The sequence below is a fragment of the Elephantulus edwardii genome, unplaced genomic scaffold (assembly GCF_000299155.1).
Source record: "Elephantulus edwardii isolate Elephantulus edwardi_28Jun2011 unplaced genomic scaffold, EleEdw1.0 scaffold00279, whole genome shotgun sequence".
Lineage (NCBI taxonomy): Eukaryota > Metazoa > Chordata > Mammalia > Macroscelidea > Macroscelididae > Elephantulus > Elephantulus edwardii.
The window spans coordinates 2,959,573-2,973,538 of NW_006400029.1; the positions used below are offsets into that span (position 1 = coordinate 2,959,573).

The following is a 13,966-nucleotide window of genomic DNA, read 5'->3' on the forward strand; positions in this document are numbered from 1 at the left end:
ATCTGATTCCTATGCATACCATCAGGTGAATTCCAGATATATAACCTGCGCTTATGTCTCTTAAAAATGTATTTGCTATGAATAAGTCATTGTGCAAAATTCGATCATTCTCTTTCCAGCTCCATTTCTGTCACTGAGTCCATGTTTTCCAACTAGTGAATGAGTCTTCCTCTTTGGTGGTAACCATAGGGTTGTGTTAATTTGATGGGTAGAGGAAGGGGGAGTAAAGGAAATGAGAAAGACCCGGTATGAAAAACAATGTATACAAACTTTCTAAGTAACCCAGTATAAAATAAAAATTTCTTTTAAAAAAATTAATTAAAAAAATGGGCTTGAGAATATTAAAGATAAAGAGGGTGTGGTCCAGGATAGGGTAAGGGTCAGACTTACTGTTTATAGAGTAGTTTAGACTCTATGGCACCTACCAACAACAAAGATAATAAGATGAATTGACTTAGTGGTTGCAACAAAGCACCTCTGTTGTTGTTTTTAAGTGCCTTGAGTCGTGAGTTGTAGGCAACTCATAGTGACCCTATGAACAAAGGACCTGGACACTTGTTTAACTTTCATCCTCTCTCCAGGCTCATTGGGTTTCCCGAGACAAGCTATTATGAAGTGGATGCCACTCCTTCTTCCAAGCTTGTTTTAATCGGGGAGCGCCACCAAACACTGTTGGGTAACCATTATCGCATTTGACACATCAGTGTCACAATGTTCAGCTTCACAGCAACCACAAGTTACCTCTGTACAGCAAGTGGACAGACCAGGGCTATACGACCTAGAGAAGAATGTTTCACCAAAAACAATTAAAAACAGGCCTGAAAAAAAAACAAACCAAAAACCAGGCCTGAGGGCCACAGATCACAGTCACCCACCTTTGGCTTAGTAGCATCACTTTCTGTCCACTAGGCCAACTGATCTCTCTGCTGCTGTTGTTGTTAGGTGTTAACAAATGGCCTAGACGCAGGAACTATCTGATAATGGTACAGGAAGGGGCAGTGTTTTGTTTTCTTGTACTAGGAGTCACTATGAATGACTAAACTAACTTAATGGCACAAAATAACAGCAGCATATTAAACAATAGGATTCCTGTGTGATGTGAACACTTAAGTGCTAAACTATTAATCTAGTTGTTGGCAGTTTGAAACTACCACCAGGAAGACAAAACTGGTGATCCTCTGGAAGGTCAAATAGCCTTTAAAACCCTAAGGACACCTCCGCCCCAAACATAGGGTGGCCATGCATCACAGCTGACCAACAATATGCAAAACAATGAGCCTCATCCTCACTTCACATAACATGAAAAAGTAACTGAGTATAAAGTTTCACTAAAAAGTCAATAAAGTAGTATTTTTAAAAAATTATCTGAATCTGGACAGACCATAGACCTATATGGAAGAGCTAAAATGACAAAAGCTGTAATGCATAGAAGAAATTTTAATTGTTTTGGATTGGTATTTGATTGGTAAAAATACTATAAATCAGTAAGTCAGATTTCATCAAAATAAACAACTTTTGCTTTTTTTAAGCACTCTACAAGGAAAATAAAGACAATTAAGTTACATTCTAGGAGAAAACTAGATTTATTAAATCTAGTTGATTGCTGAAGAAATCCATTAAAGTCTTGAAACTAGAATATGTAAGGAACTCTTTCAACTGAGTGACTAAGAAGACCATCTAATATTTTAAATGAGAAAATATCTGAGTAGACATTTCACTAAAGATACACGGATAGCACATAAATAATGAAAATACGCTCTGTATCTTAAGCCATTTTTAAAAACCCTCACAATCACTATCAAGTCGGATCTGACTCATAGTGACCTGCCACTGGATTTCCAAGGCTGTAAATCGAAACATGGTGACCTTTCCCAGCAAAGCCACTAATGAGTTTGAACTGCCAGAAGCCAGTCTTTAAGTGAGCAACACTGCTCATTAAGGAATATGCCACCAGTGCTCCCCAAAGTCATTACTGTTGTTATGTGCCGTCGAGTCAACTGCAACTTATAGCAACTGCATGAGTAATATTTCTGAATTCTGCTTTATCTTGAGCCAATCTCACTCCAATACACCTAATCACACTGCCTCAGTCAATCCATCTCATCAGGGTCTCCCTCTCCTGCACTGTCCCTCTATCATTCCAAGCATGATGTTCTTCTCCAAGGACCAGTACCTCCTGGCAACACGCCCAAAGAATGTGAGACAGAGTTTCAAAATCCTTGCCTCCAAGAGTCATTAGGAAAATCCAAATTTAAATCCTAATGAGATACTATTACAATCTATCTAGAATGGTAAGAGTAGAGTGAGCTAACCAAACCAAACACTGGTAAAGATGCAGAAAACAAACTTTCATACATTGTTGGTGGGAATGAAAATGCTAGTGGGAAAAAAGTGTGGAAATTCTTATAAAGATGCCTACCAGACAGCGCCCAGCCAGGTACAACTTCTATTTGGTAATATCTAGCAAATATTGCAAACGCATATACCCTTTGGGCCACACTGCTGACAGGAACATAAAGTGCTTGTGAGAAGAGTATGTCATTTCTTATAAAGATGAAATTCAAATTCTAAATATTTACATTAAAATACTGCTAGGTATTTTAGCCAAGATGAATTTAAAAATATGTACAAAGACTTTATAGAAATGTTCACAGACAGCAGTTGTTTGTAAAAGTCAAAACTGAAAAAAATTCAAATATCCATCAATAGGAGAATGGCTATAAAAACTACAGCATGCCCACAGACTGGAACACTACTCAATAGTAACAAAAAACATGCAAAAACATGGATGAATCTCCAAGTAATTATACTGCTAATAGAAGCCAGAAAATAAAAAGTACAAAGTGTGTGATTAATTGATATGAAAGCTTTATGCAAAGTAATCTATAGTGACAGAAGCATATCAGTGGTACCCTGAAAATAAGACAGGAACAGGGAGGACTATAAAGGAGCAACAGGAAATAGTCATGTGACAGATCTTGTATACCTATAATCTCACAGGAAGAAACTGGCCATCTTTGTCTCATAATGTAGTGCTTGGACTGGAACACGATGTTGGCAGTGCAACTATTTACCCACTAGGTCTGGTGGCCTAGTGTTGAGAAGCTGTGCTGCAATCCCAAAGGCATACAGTTTAAACCCAACAGCTGCTCTGTGAGAGAAGCTAATCTCCTCCCATGTGATTTCTGCCTCTGAAAATTTTCTGGAGGGCCAGCTATGAGTCAGATCCAATGGGGTGCAATAATATACCTGAAACTGTGGTAATCATTTCATAGGTAAATACATGCCAAAACTCAATTTGTGCACTACAAATAAAATACACATTGCCTCAAAAGAAGCTTTGTATCTTTTCTAAAAACCCTATAAACTATATTTTTCACCTAACAAATTGGTAAAGATTTTAAAAGTTGATAAAGCTGTTCGAAACGCTGTGGGGAAACAGACATTGCCCTATGTTTCCTATGTGTAAGAGTGTACAAACGTACAACTTCTATTTGGTAATATCTAGCAAATACTGCAAACGCATATACCCTTTGGGCCACACTGCTGACAGGAACATAAAGTGCTTGTGAGAAGAGTATGGCATTTCTTATAAAGACGAAATTCAAAGTCTAAATATTTACATAGAAACTCATGAATGAATGAGCTAACATGAAAAAGATAAACAGCAAAAGACGAAACCTTAAAAACATTAGCAAAAAACACCCAACAACCCCAATACACATTAGTAAGAGGCTAAAACATAACATTTTGGTACATCCATACAGTAGAACAGTACGCAGATAAAACTAGTTAAGTAGATAACAGACAAAGAAAGAGAAATCCTTGATATACAGTGTCAGTATCAGGAGCCATCAAGTGAACTACAACTCACAGTGACCCTATGAACAAAAGACCTTATTCCCACCCTACCTATGCCATCCCCCACCTCTCTTTCTCTTACCCTCCACCCCAACATGGTGTCTTTTTCCAAAGAATGGCCACTCCTGACAGCATGCTCAAAGTGTATGAGATAAGAGTTTCATCATCATTGCCTCCCAGGAACCTCTAAGAAACCTGGTTGTACTTCTTCCAATAGGTAAAAAAACATCCAAGATATACTAATAGAAAGAGCAAGAAACAGAACAAAACCTGTATCATTCTTTCTCTTTTTGAGTGTGAACAATACATGAATTCAGGCATGTATTATATGTGTATAAAATATATCTCTGGAAAGGTATTTTGGAAAAGCATATATATTAAATTCATGTTAGCTACATAAGAATAGACAGCTAAATGGCAGGGAACAAAGTGGAAGAGAGATTATTATTTCTCCTTAAATTTTTATCAATATGAATGCAATACCTACCTACAGAGACATTTTTTTAAAGCCCCCTTTTCAGTATCTAGCAACCCAGATCCACAGAGATCACCACTACACAGCATTATTTTGGCTCCTGTAAGACTATGTTTACTGAATTTCACTTTTTCTCTCATAACCTCTGTTGTATTTATTAAATAGAGATGGTACTGACTACAACAGATGATAATCTCTATCAGAATTTAACAGTTTTACAAGAATACATACACAACATACACATTTTTCTGAGTACTTACGAAAATGCTGGATCTAATAAGACACATTTCCCCTCTTTGCTTTGTTTATTATTAGAAGATTCAGCTGAATATATGGCCCACTTCTGCAGGACTCTATGGTATGAATGTTTTACATACTTACCATATTCCGAACCCATCTTATTTCCCTAACTTTACTGTCCTTAACTTCAATTTTTCAGCTATTAAATCATATTCTGTTATACTGTAGGTATTTCAATAGGTACTATAAAGGGCAATCGATTATATTTAATAAAAACTCTGAACGAGCTACTGTAAATGCTTTCAATATGAATTTAAGAATATCTAAGCAACAGAAAAGCTTCTGTTCTATTTTATTCAGATGCACCTACCCTGTCTCCTAAATGTCCCAAGTGATAAGCTTATCGCACAAGTTAACTGAATTCATAGTTGCCAGTCTCATTAGTCTCATTCTCTAACTTCTTTTTGTTGTTGTGTGCTGTCTTACAGCTGATTCTCCAGGGGGGTTTAAGAGGCAGTAAACCACATGGAGCAGCTGGTGGAATCAAGCCAAGTGTCTCTGGGTTGGCAATACTAGCAGCAACTAAATAAAACAACAGTATGCTTAAATCTGATTTAACATCCACATGGCTTTGCTGTTTTGTAACTTTATAAATGAGAAATTATTCTAGTTCCCAAAAAAATTGCATTAATGACAACAGTCCAGAATAAGAGGACTGAGGTGGAGAGAGGGAGGAAATTATGCAACAATGAATGATTTTTTTTAAAGAGAGTGAGTAGGGAGGAAAATGTGCGCAATGAATGAATGAAAATCCAACTTTTCTATACTTTTGTTAAAATCACAGTTGAAAAAAACAGAAAAATTTAACTGATATCTCATTCCTTCTCCATATCAATTAAATATGTGTGAAACAACTCAGACCAAAACTACCACTTACCAGTAGCATAAATGGCTTTGCAAAGCAAATAAATATTCATTAAAACTCTCAATGGGTTTCTCCTGAAGCACATAGTCGATGCGCTGACCTCCGTTCAGCATTCCCACATTGATGGGTGGGACTTCTTCTTTCACTGCCATGGTTATCTCTTCTGGGTTAACATCTGGAACTGGAGGAACCACAACAAGAATCTCAACGCTTTTAGCCCTCCACAATAGTCCTATTACTTGTCTTCAGGTCGAACTACTCTGTTCAAAGAGCATTCTCCTCTTCTTTCTCTCAGTATCTTTAGAGATTCCTGGGTCATATTAGTTCTGTCCCTTATTTTCTTTTTATTCTGTATGCCATCAGGAATTAAAGCAAAATAATAAAGTATTACCATCCTATTAAGAGAAAATATCCTACCTAGTCTACCGCTAGAATAGCGAAGCAGTTCCTAGAGATAAGTGAACTAACTTGTGAATGTACAGACCTTTGCCTTGTAGAAGCAAAGCCTTCACAGAGTCACCTCTGAATATTACTGCCACAGTTCACAAGTAAAGAATGTTTTAAAGCTTGGTATCAGGTACTTAGTTTCTCTTAGCATTTTTACTCATAAACACTATTTTTCTATACTTTATGGCTAGATAACCAAAAAGGCTAGCAGAGCGAAAGGCCTATCAGGACCCAAGCAGGTCCTTTATAATAAAGAATGGGAGGTAAGGAGACCCTAGGAGAGTAAGAACTCCACATTATGACGCTCTCAGCTGGCCTGATGAAGGAAATCAATCTGTATAGTGTCACTGACCACTGGGTTTCTCGGAACTGGATTCTAGCTCTGTTTCAGTTTCATCTGCAGTTTCTGAAGCTTGTAAAGCTGGATATGGAGCTCTGGTGAAAGACTTCCAGGCCATCCGCAAGGAGCCTAGCAAGTTGTTCTTCAGGTCCATACTCATCCGAGACAAGCCCTCTCTCAGTTCTGAAACACATTTGAGTAAAGAACATTAATTTACAAAACGCTGAGAGCCCAACACAGCTGAGGAGAAAAAATAAGGTCCAGTCAATCTGCACTAACAGGTCTAGAATGACCAAGATCTGTACTAAGACTCACCTAAATGCATACGCTTCCTGCCTTTGTGATGTGGGATCAACATTGGCTCAAATTCTACCTCTGGAACCACCATAGGTTCAATCCTATAGGCCACAGGATCAAACTGTGTAAGAAAAATAATAGTTATCACTTCCTGTGCTGAAGATAGATAGTCTGGACAACTATACCTTAAAGCAAGAGTAATCATTGCATTCACTAGAAAAAGTAACAAACTCTGCCACTTGCAGACTCAACAGTATCAGAAGTTGTCATACTACTATAGAATAGTATAGAATAAAGGCAAGTCAACACAACAGAAACTTATATGCTCTTTATCAAGAAGCCATAACGTGGTAAAACCAAAAGAGCTACACAATACTTACAGGGTGGTAAATATTGAAGAAACCTTTACACGTTGGAAATTTGTAGTTGGGATCAATTCTTTTCAGTCCTCGGACAGTAAGGAACATCCCAATAGGAGATCCAAAGGCAAAAAATATTTCTGGTTTATAGTTAAGCCGGGGATATTTTACAGATACCTGGAATGAGAAAATAAAAGCATTGTTAATTGATAACAAGTCATATCAATTCCTAAAATATTAACGATAGGCATAAAACAACCAAAGAGATTAAGTACTGTTACCTGCCCAATGCCAACATCCAGAAAGGCATCATTTCTAGTATCACCAGTACTACCACAGAACTTGGACTCTTTAGGGATGTTAGACATACTTGTCCCTGATGCTGATTGCAGGGTTGGTCTATTAATACCCTAAACAATAAAAAATAGTTCTGTGAAAACACCTATGAGATATCATCTTACCCTATTAAGAATAGCAAAATTTAGTAGAACAGCAAACATCAAATGCTGGCAAGATTGTGGAGAAACTGGAACCCTTATTCACTGTTGGTAGGAGTGTAAAATGGTGTAACCACTGTGGAAGGCTGTATGGCGTTTTCTTAAAAAGTTGCAAATAGAAATACCACTTGACCCAGCAATTCCACTACTGGGAATTTACCCTAAAGAAACCGTAACTGCCACCCAGGCAGATATAAGACACCCATGTTTATTGCGGCTTTGTCTGCAATAGCAAAGAGCTGGAAACAACCCAAGTGCCCATCAACAAACAAATGGTTAGAGAGGTATATTCACACAATGGAATACTATGCAGCATAAAGGAAAACAAAGAACTCATGAAATAGGCAAAATGGATGACCCTGGAGGACATTATGCTGAGTGAAATATCTCAGTCACAAAAGGACAAATATTGCATAGGGCCATTGTTGTAAAATGGGATTGACATCAGGGTTGAGGGAAGACAAAAAAGGAGGGAAGGAATGATGTATATTGCATTGAAACAGAGGAGGGAGAGAACTGTTTAAAAGGGACATATGAATGGGTATTCTTGTCATTACAGAAGTCCAGAGTGAGGCTGCATAGTGGAGTGGACTTGGGGGGGTAGGGAATGCATAACAATGAAAGAGTTTTGTTGGTTTTTTTTTCCAAGGAGAAGAGTGAATTGGGAGTTAGGGGTGGGTAGAGAGAAAAGTACAACAATGAATGACTAGAAACTCTAAGTCTCTGTAAACTTTCATTAAAATTAATTTTTTAAAAAATTGAAAAAAATAGTTCTGTGGAGCTGCTATGTTTGAAAAGATGCTTGAAAAAAGTTTTAAAATGATAGCAAATAAATCTAGGAAAGAACCCCTTAGAAAAGAAGAAAAAGCTATTGGAAATACTTGCCTTAAATTATAAATTGCTATACAAACTTTTATATGACAGAGTTATACATAGTTAGTTAGCTAGGCTCCAGCTGAAATTTGAGATGATTATTTTCTTTTGCTGAGAGAAAAGAATAACAGCATCAGGAGGATGTTAAGAATTACTAAGGAGTTACATGAAATGCAAGTCTTTGTGGGTACAGAAAAGGATGGGAAATACTGGTCCAAGAATGGAATCCTTAGACAAGACTTGAGTCACGTACTAAAATTTGGTTATGAAAAGACACTCAATGACTAAGAGAAAGAAAAATACTGAATTTATCAGCAGAAATACCAATAAATGCTATTAACATAAACAAACCTTAAGAAAATTAGGCTAAGCAGCCAATTACACAGCACATGATTCCATTTATATGAAAGGTCTAAAAGAGGCAATTCATTCACAGAAACAGGAAGTAGATTGGAAGTGTCATGGGACTGAGGCATAGGGGGAAGAGAAAAGGAGGCAAAGACTGCTAACGGATATGAAGTTTCTTTTAGGAGTGATGGCAACGTTCTAGAATATGACAGTAGTAATGGTTAGTACAAACTACTAATGCATTTGGCTGTTAACCAAAAGGTGGGAGGTTCAAACCCACCCAGAAGCATCTTGGAAAAAAGCCCTACTAGTAATCCACATTCCAAACATCAGCCACTGAAAAGTCACAATTCTTTTACGACAGGCACAAGGCTTTCATGAATTGATAATCAATTTGCACAATTGGAATATACAAAAAATCACTGACTTGCACACCATATATGAGTTAAATTTTACAGACAGCATCCATTTTATATCTTAAGAAAGGTATTTCAAAAAGAAAGAGTAAAAGATATCTGAATAGGCATCCAGGGAAGATAAGGCTTATGATACCAATATTCTTTTTAAGAATACAGATCAAAAAACTATTATTAATTTCCAAAAAGAGAGTCACAGCATTCTTTAGCTCCTCAGAATATTTACCTTAAACAAAGCATGAGGATATAACATACAGCAAGTCAAAGAACTGTGTGGTCCAACAAACAGGCACATACCATTGAAGTCTTTCTAGTCCTAAAATGGTTCAATATCTTCTTTCTTGGTCCTAAAGGGATTCCCATTTCCTGAAGATCTTTGTCTGTACATAAAGCCTAGGTAAAGAAGAGCAAACATCAGGATGCTCAGGGACTACCCGTGTTCATTCACTACTCCATCTCCAGACTTGGCATAGTACTCCTGATTTAATTTCTGGAATACTATGCAGTTGGTAAATATCTGTCTAATGAATCAGTGTACCACAGACCAGTAAAAAATACAAAATTAAGTGGCAAAACCCCAAACAAATATTAGCAGAACTCTTGAAATCAAAATAAGAGTTGAAATAAGACACTGTAGTCATTTATAGGCACTATTTCAGCTCTCACATTATCTCTTAGGTGTTTATAGTGTTCTTTGTCCTAGTGCTATACATATACTGATTATTACTCATTCTGAACGTTGAACTCTCACAAAGCAAAGATCACTTTATATAATAAAAACACTAATAAAACACATTATCAATGAGAGTAAAGCATTTGACTCCAAAGCTACTAAAGGGGTGGCACTTAGTAAGTAGGAAAAAGAAGTCCTAAAAATAGTGAAATGATGCAGCACTGTTTTTATTATTAGGTGCCACTGAGTTGAGTACAACCCATAGAGACTCTATGAACAGTAGATCTGAACCCAGTCCTATCCTGTGCCATCTTTCTATTTCCTGACACACAACAGCCTGCTGCAGCAGTTACTGTGACAATCCACCTAGTTGTGGGTCCACCTCTCCTCTGCTGACCCTCTACATTTCAGAGCATCGTGCCCCTCTCCAAGAAATAGCCCCTCTTAGTAATATGCCTCAAGTATGTGAGGCAAAGCCTTATCATCTTTGCCTCCAAAGAGCACTCTGACTGCACCCTCTCCAAGACATCTATTTTAATTCTTTCGGCCATCCACGGGATGTTCAGTGCTATTCTCCAACACTGTAAGTCAAAGGCATCAATTAATTCTTCTTCCACCATCCCTATTCATTTTCCATCTCTGAGATGCATAGCAAATGATCAGAAAGACCATGGCCTAAATCAGATACACCTTAGTCCTCAAATTAACATTATTATTCCTCAATAACTTGGAGAGGTCCCAAACTGCAGACTTTCCCAGTGCAATACATCTCCTGACTGTATAAAGTTTTTATAAAGATTCTTCTTACCAGAGCTTCTTTATCCACTTTCTCCTTCTCAAAGAGACTAAAGAATTCAGAGAGCTGTAGTTTCTTCAAATCTTCCTCTAATGTTTGTAAGTCTCCGTGATCCAGAGCCATATTTAGTGATGCCTGAAGATTAAATAGTAAAGCTCAAATTTTGTAAATTCATTTCTATTTTCCTCATTTCTTTTATTAGTACTATTATGTAGTAAAGAAGTATATTACATAGTATTTCCCAGAGGTACATTTTAACTTTAAACAAACTTTAATTTATATAAAATCTAAATTGATAGTTGAGTGACCCAAGTTTTTGCAACTTCAATAGAAACTTACTGTGCTTTTAAATAGTAAATAAATGAATGATTATAAAAATATTCATCAGTAATAGACATTTATTATGCTTTATTATGAAAATCAGTACCTAAGCTATAAAACAGCCCTATCTAAAGTCCCTGCCTAGAGATGAATTCATGGTTGAATGGGAATAAGACACAAAAAAAGAAGAAAAAAAAATTACCCACAAAATAGTATATGCTAAGTGCCAAATGTTGTTTTGTGCCATCAAGTTTGAACTGATCCACAGCTGACCCTCCACCAGGTTTCCAGAAGCAGTAAGTCACATGGGAGGAGACCGTCCATCCTTCTCCCTCAGAGCAGCTGGTGGAACCCACTTCTGCCAGTTCTCAGAGTGCCAAGTAAGTAATATAAATAAAGTGGTTTTGGGACTTTATTTTACTAAAAGCATGCTTAAATAAGTCCCTCCACTGTCTAAAAATAGAATTTCTATAAATCTGATTGCTCTGCATCAAATTCATTCTTCATTTTGTCAAATGCAAAGTCCTTTTTAGTCCAACATTTCTGCAACCCTAATATATATACTAGAATATATTTATAATAAAAAGTAAGATACCTATGATTACATAATAATGTGGCAATACTTGCAGATGCATATTACTATTTTGTTTCTTTCATTCGAGAATTACCGGAATAACAAAATTCTGCTCCAATTAAAATGAATGTAAATTTAATGTCAAGAATAAACTCAGCTAAAAACAGAAGAAATCGAAAAACTAAGGAAGAGAACTTAAATGAACCTATATGAAGCTTGAATTACCTTTTCACTGTCAATATCCTCTAAAGAATCTTTCTGATTTGTTAGAATATCAAACAATATAAGTGAACCTATAAAAAATAGAAAATAATTTCTAAGCAAATAGAAGTAAATGTCCATCTTTTACCAAAAAAGTAGTAAGCCAATACTTATGTAAATATAATCTACAAAGCAAGTTTTCTTTTTGTTCTACTCCACCACCACCACCACCTCCCTTCCAAAACAGTTCTACACCACTACCACCACCACCACCACCTCCCTTCCAAAACAGTTCTAGGACTTCTGAATTTGATACTGATTGTTATTGTTATTAAGTACCACTCATAGCAACCCTATGAGCAAAAGATATGAATGAATCCTCTTCTACCCTTCATCATCCTCACACTTCATGACACACAAGAGCCCACTGCGGCAATCACCATGTCAATTCACCTGGTTGGGGGGTCTTCCTCTCATTCACTGACCCTCCACCCTTCCCAGCATCATGTCCCTGTCCAATAGCACCTCCTACCAACACGACTGAAGTATACAAGGCAAAGCCTCAACATTCTTGCCTCCAAAAATATTGTAATTCAAAAAGAGGTTACCTGAAAACATGAGTTTTCTCTGAACACAGAGAATTCATTAATTACCTAAACTATGACCAGCAATGGATACACCCCCTTTGAAATCAGGGTTTCTCTGAAGGAAAAGTGCATATATTCGGTTCATTTCCGAAGCAACTGTGTCTACAATTGTCTGACAGTAGGTAGGGCTATTGTAGAAGAAGACATCCAAAATTGTGTCATTGGTGAAGTGTCGAAGGCGGTTAATACTGGGCAGGGTTATCCGTTGTAGATCTCTGAAAGAAGGAAGGATATTTTAAATAGAAAAGCTAAACAACACATTCCATATCTATCTCTGAATTATTCTACAGATTAGTTTTCAGTTTCAGTCTCAGATATTTAAAGATGGATACAACCAACAAATGCCAATTAATAGGAAATACCGAGGCTTGAAGAATATGCTTAACACCAATGGAATATGATCAGCAAAATTCAGTTTGAAAAACTATACAAGGCAAATAATATAGTTTCCTCAATATGCAAACTGTTTTAAGAGAGATGGGGAAGTTGTTTAAAGATTAAAAGATACTTAAAAGACATACCAACTAATAATTTATGAATCTTATTTGTATCTCATTTTAAAATATACGTAATACACATCTAGCTGTGTGTATATAAGTGGGGTTTTTTTTAAATTCTTTTGTGCGTGTGTGTGTATTTTTATCTATCAGTTTTTGCTGCTGTTAGGTGCTGTTGAGTACGATTCAAAGTGATCCTATGAACAAAAGATCTGAACTCTCTTTTATCCTATGCCTTCCTCATACTTCCTGACAAACAAGATCCCACCACAGCAGTCATCATGTCAATCCACCTGGTTAAGGGTCTTCCTCTCCTTCGCCGACCCTCCACCCTTCCCAGCATCATGTCCTTCTCCCAGGAATAGACCCTCCTAGCAACATGCTCAAAGTATGTGAGGCAAAGCCTCATCATTCTTGCCTCCAAAAAGCACTCCAGCTGCACCACCTCTAAGACATATCTGTTTGTTCTCTTGGCCGTCCATGGGATGTTCAGTGCTCTTCTCCAACATCACAGCTGTAAGGCATCAATTATTTTTCTGTCATCCTTATTCACTGTCCAACTCTCAGATGCAGAGCAAGTTATCGGAAAGACTATGGCCTGAATCAGATGCACCTTAGTCCTCAAACTGACATCATTACTCCTCAATAATTTGGAAAATTCAGTAACTGCAGATTTCCTCAGTGCGATGTTCTCCTGATTTCCTGACTGCTGGTAACCAAGAGTGTTAATTATAGATCCAAGCAAGATGAAGTGTCAACCTCCTTTCCATCCATCATGATGTTGCCTATTGGTCCAGTAGCAAAAATCTTTGTTCTGTTGACACTAAGATGTAAACCATATTGAAGGCTGCACTCCTTGATCTTCTGCAACAAGTGCTGCAAGTCCTCCTCACTTTCAGCAAGCAAGGCTGTGTCATCTGCTTAATCCAGGTTATTGATGAGTCAACCCTTCAATCCTGATGCTACGAATTGCCACACCCGCCTCGCTGTCCTCTCTGGCCACGACGCCCGTGTGACAAAATGGGACGTCCGCGCCTGTACGGGGTCTCTGACCTCAAGGATAGCATAGATAGCATAAGAGGGAATCTTGCAAGCCCTGTGCTTGTGAGTGGGCTGATGCCTGGATATTTGTTACAGATGGGTCTTCGTAATCCCGGGAAACCTCTGGAAATTAAGTTG

At 37.4% G+C, this 13,966-nt stretch overlaps 1 protein-coding gene across 1 annotated transcript in view; it reads right to left on the reverse strand.

Moving 5' to 3' along the window:
- DDHD2 (DDHD domain containing 2) overlaps window positions 1-13,966 on the reverse strand; it is a 31,645-nt gene that overhangs the window by 7,183 nt on the left and 10,496 nt on the right. Inside the window, exons 7-15 of the mRNA XM_006900291.1 lie at window positions 12,297-12,505; window positions 11,668-11,735; window positions 10,560-10,682; window positions 9,376-9,471; window positions 7,226-7,354; window positions 6,966-7,121; window positions 6,604-6,706; window positions 6,301-6,471; window positions 5,514-5,676 (exon numbers count right to left, since the gene is read on the reverse strand). Coding sequence (XP_006900353.1) covers window positions 5,514-5,676; window positions 6,301-6,471; window positions 6,604-6,706; window positions 6,966-7,121; window positions 7,226-7,354; window positions 9,376-9,471; window positions 10,560-10,682; window positions 11,668-11,735; window positions 12,297-12,505 — 1,218 coding nt within the window. The remainder of the gene's footprint in view (window positions 1-5,513; window positions 5,677-6,300; window positions 6,472-6,603; window positions 6,707-6,965; window positions 7,122-7,225; window positions 7,355-9,375; window positions 9,472-10,559; window positions 10,683-11,667; window positions 11,736-12,296; window positions 12,506-13,966) is intronic.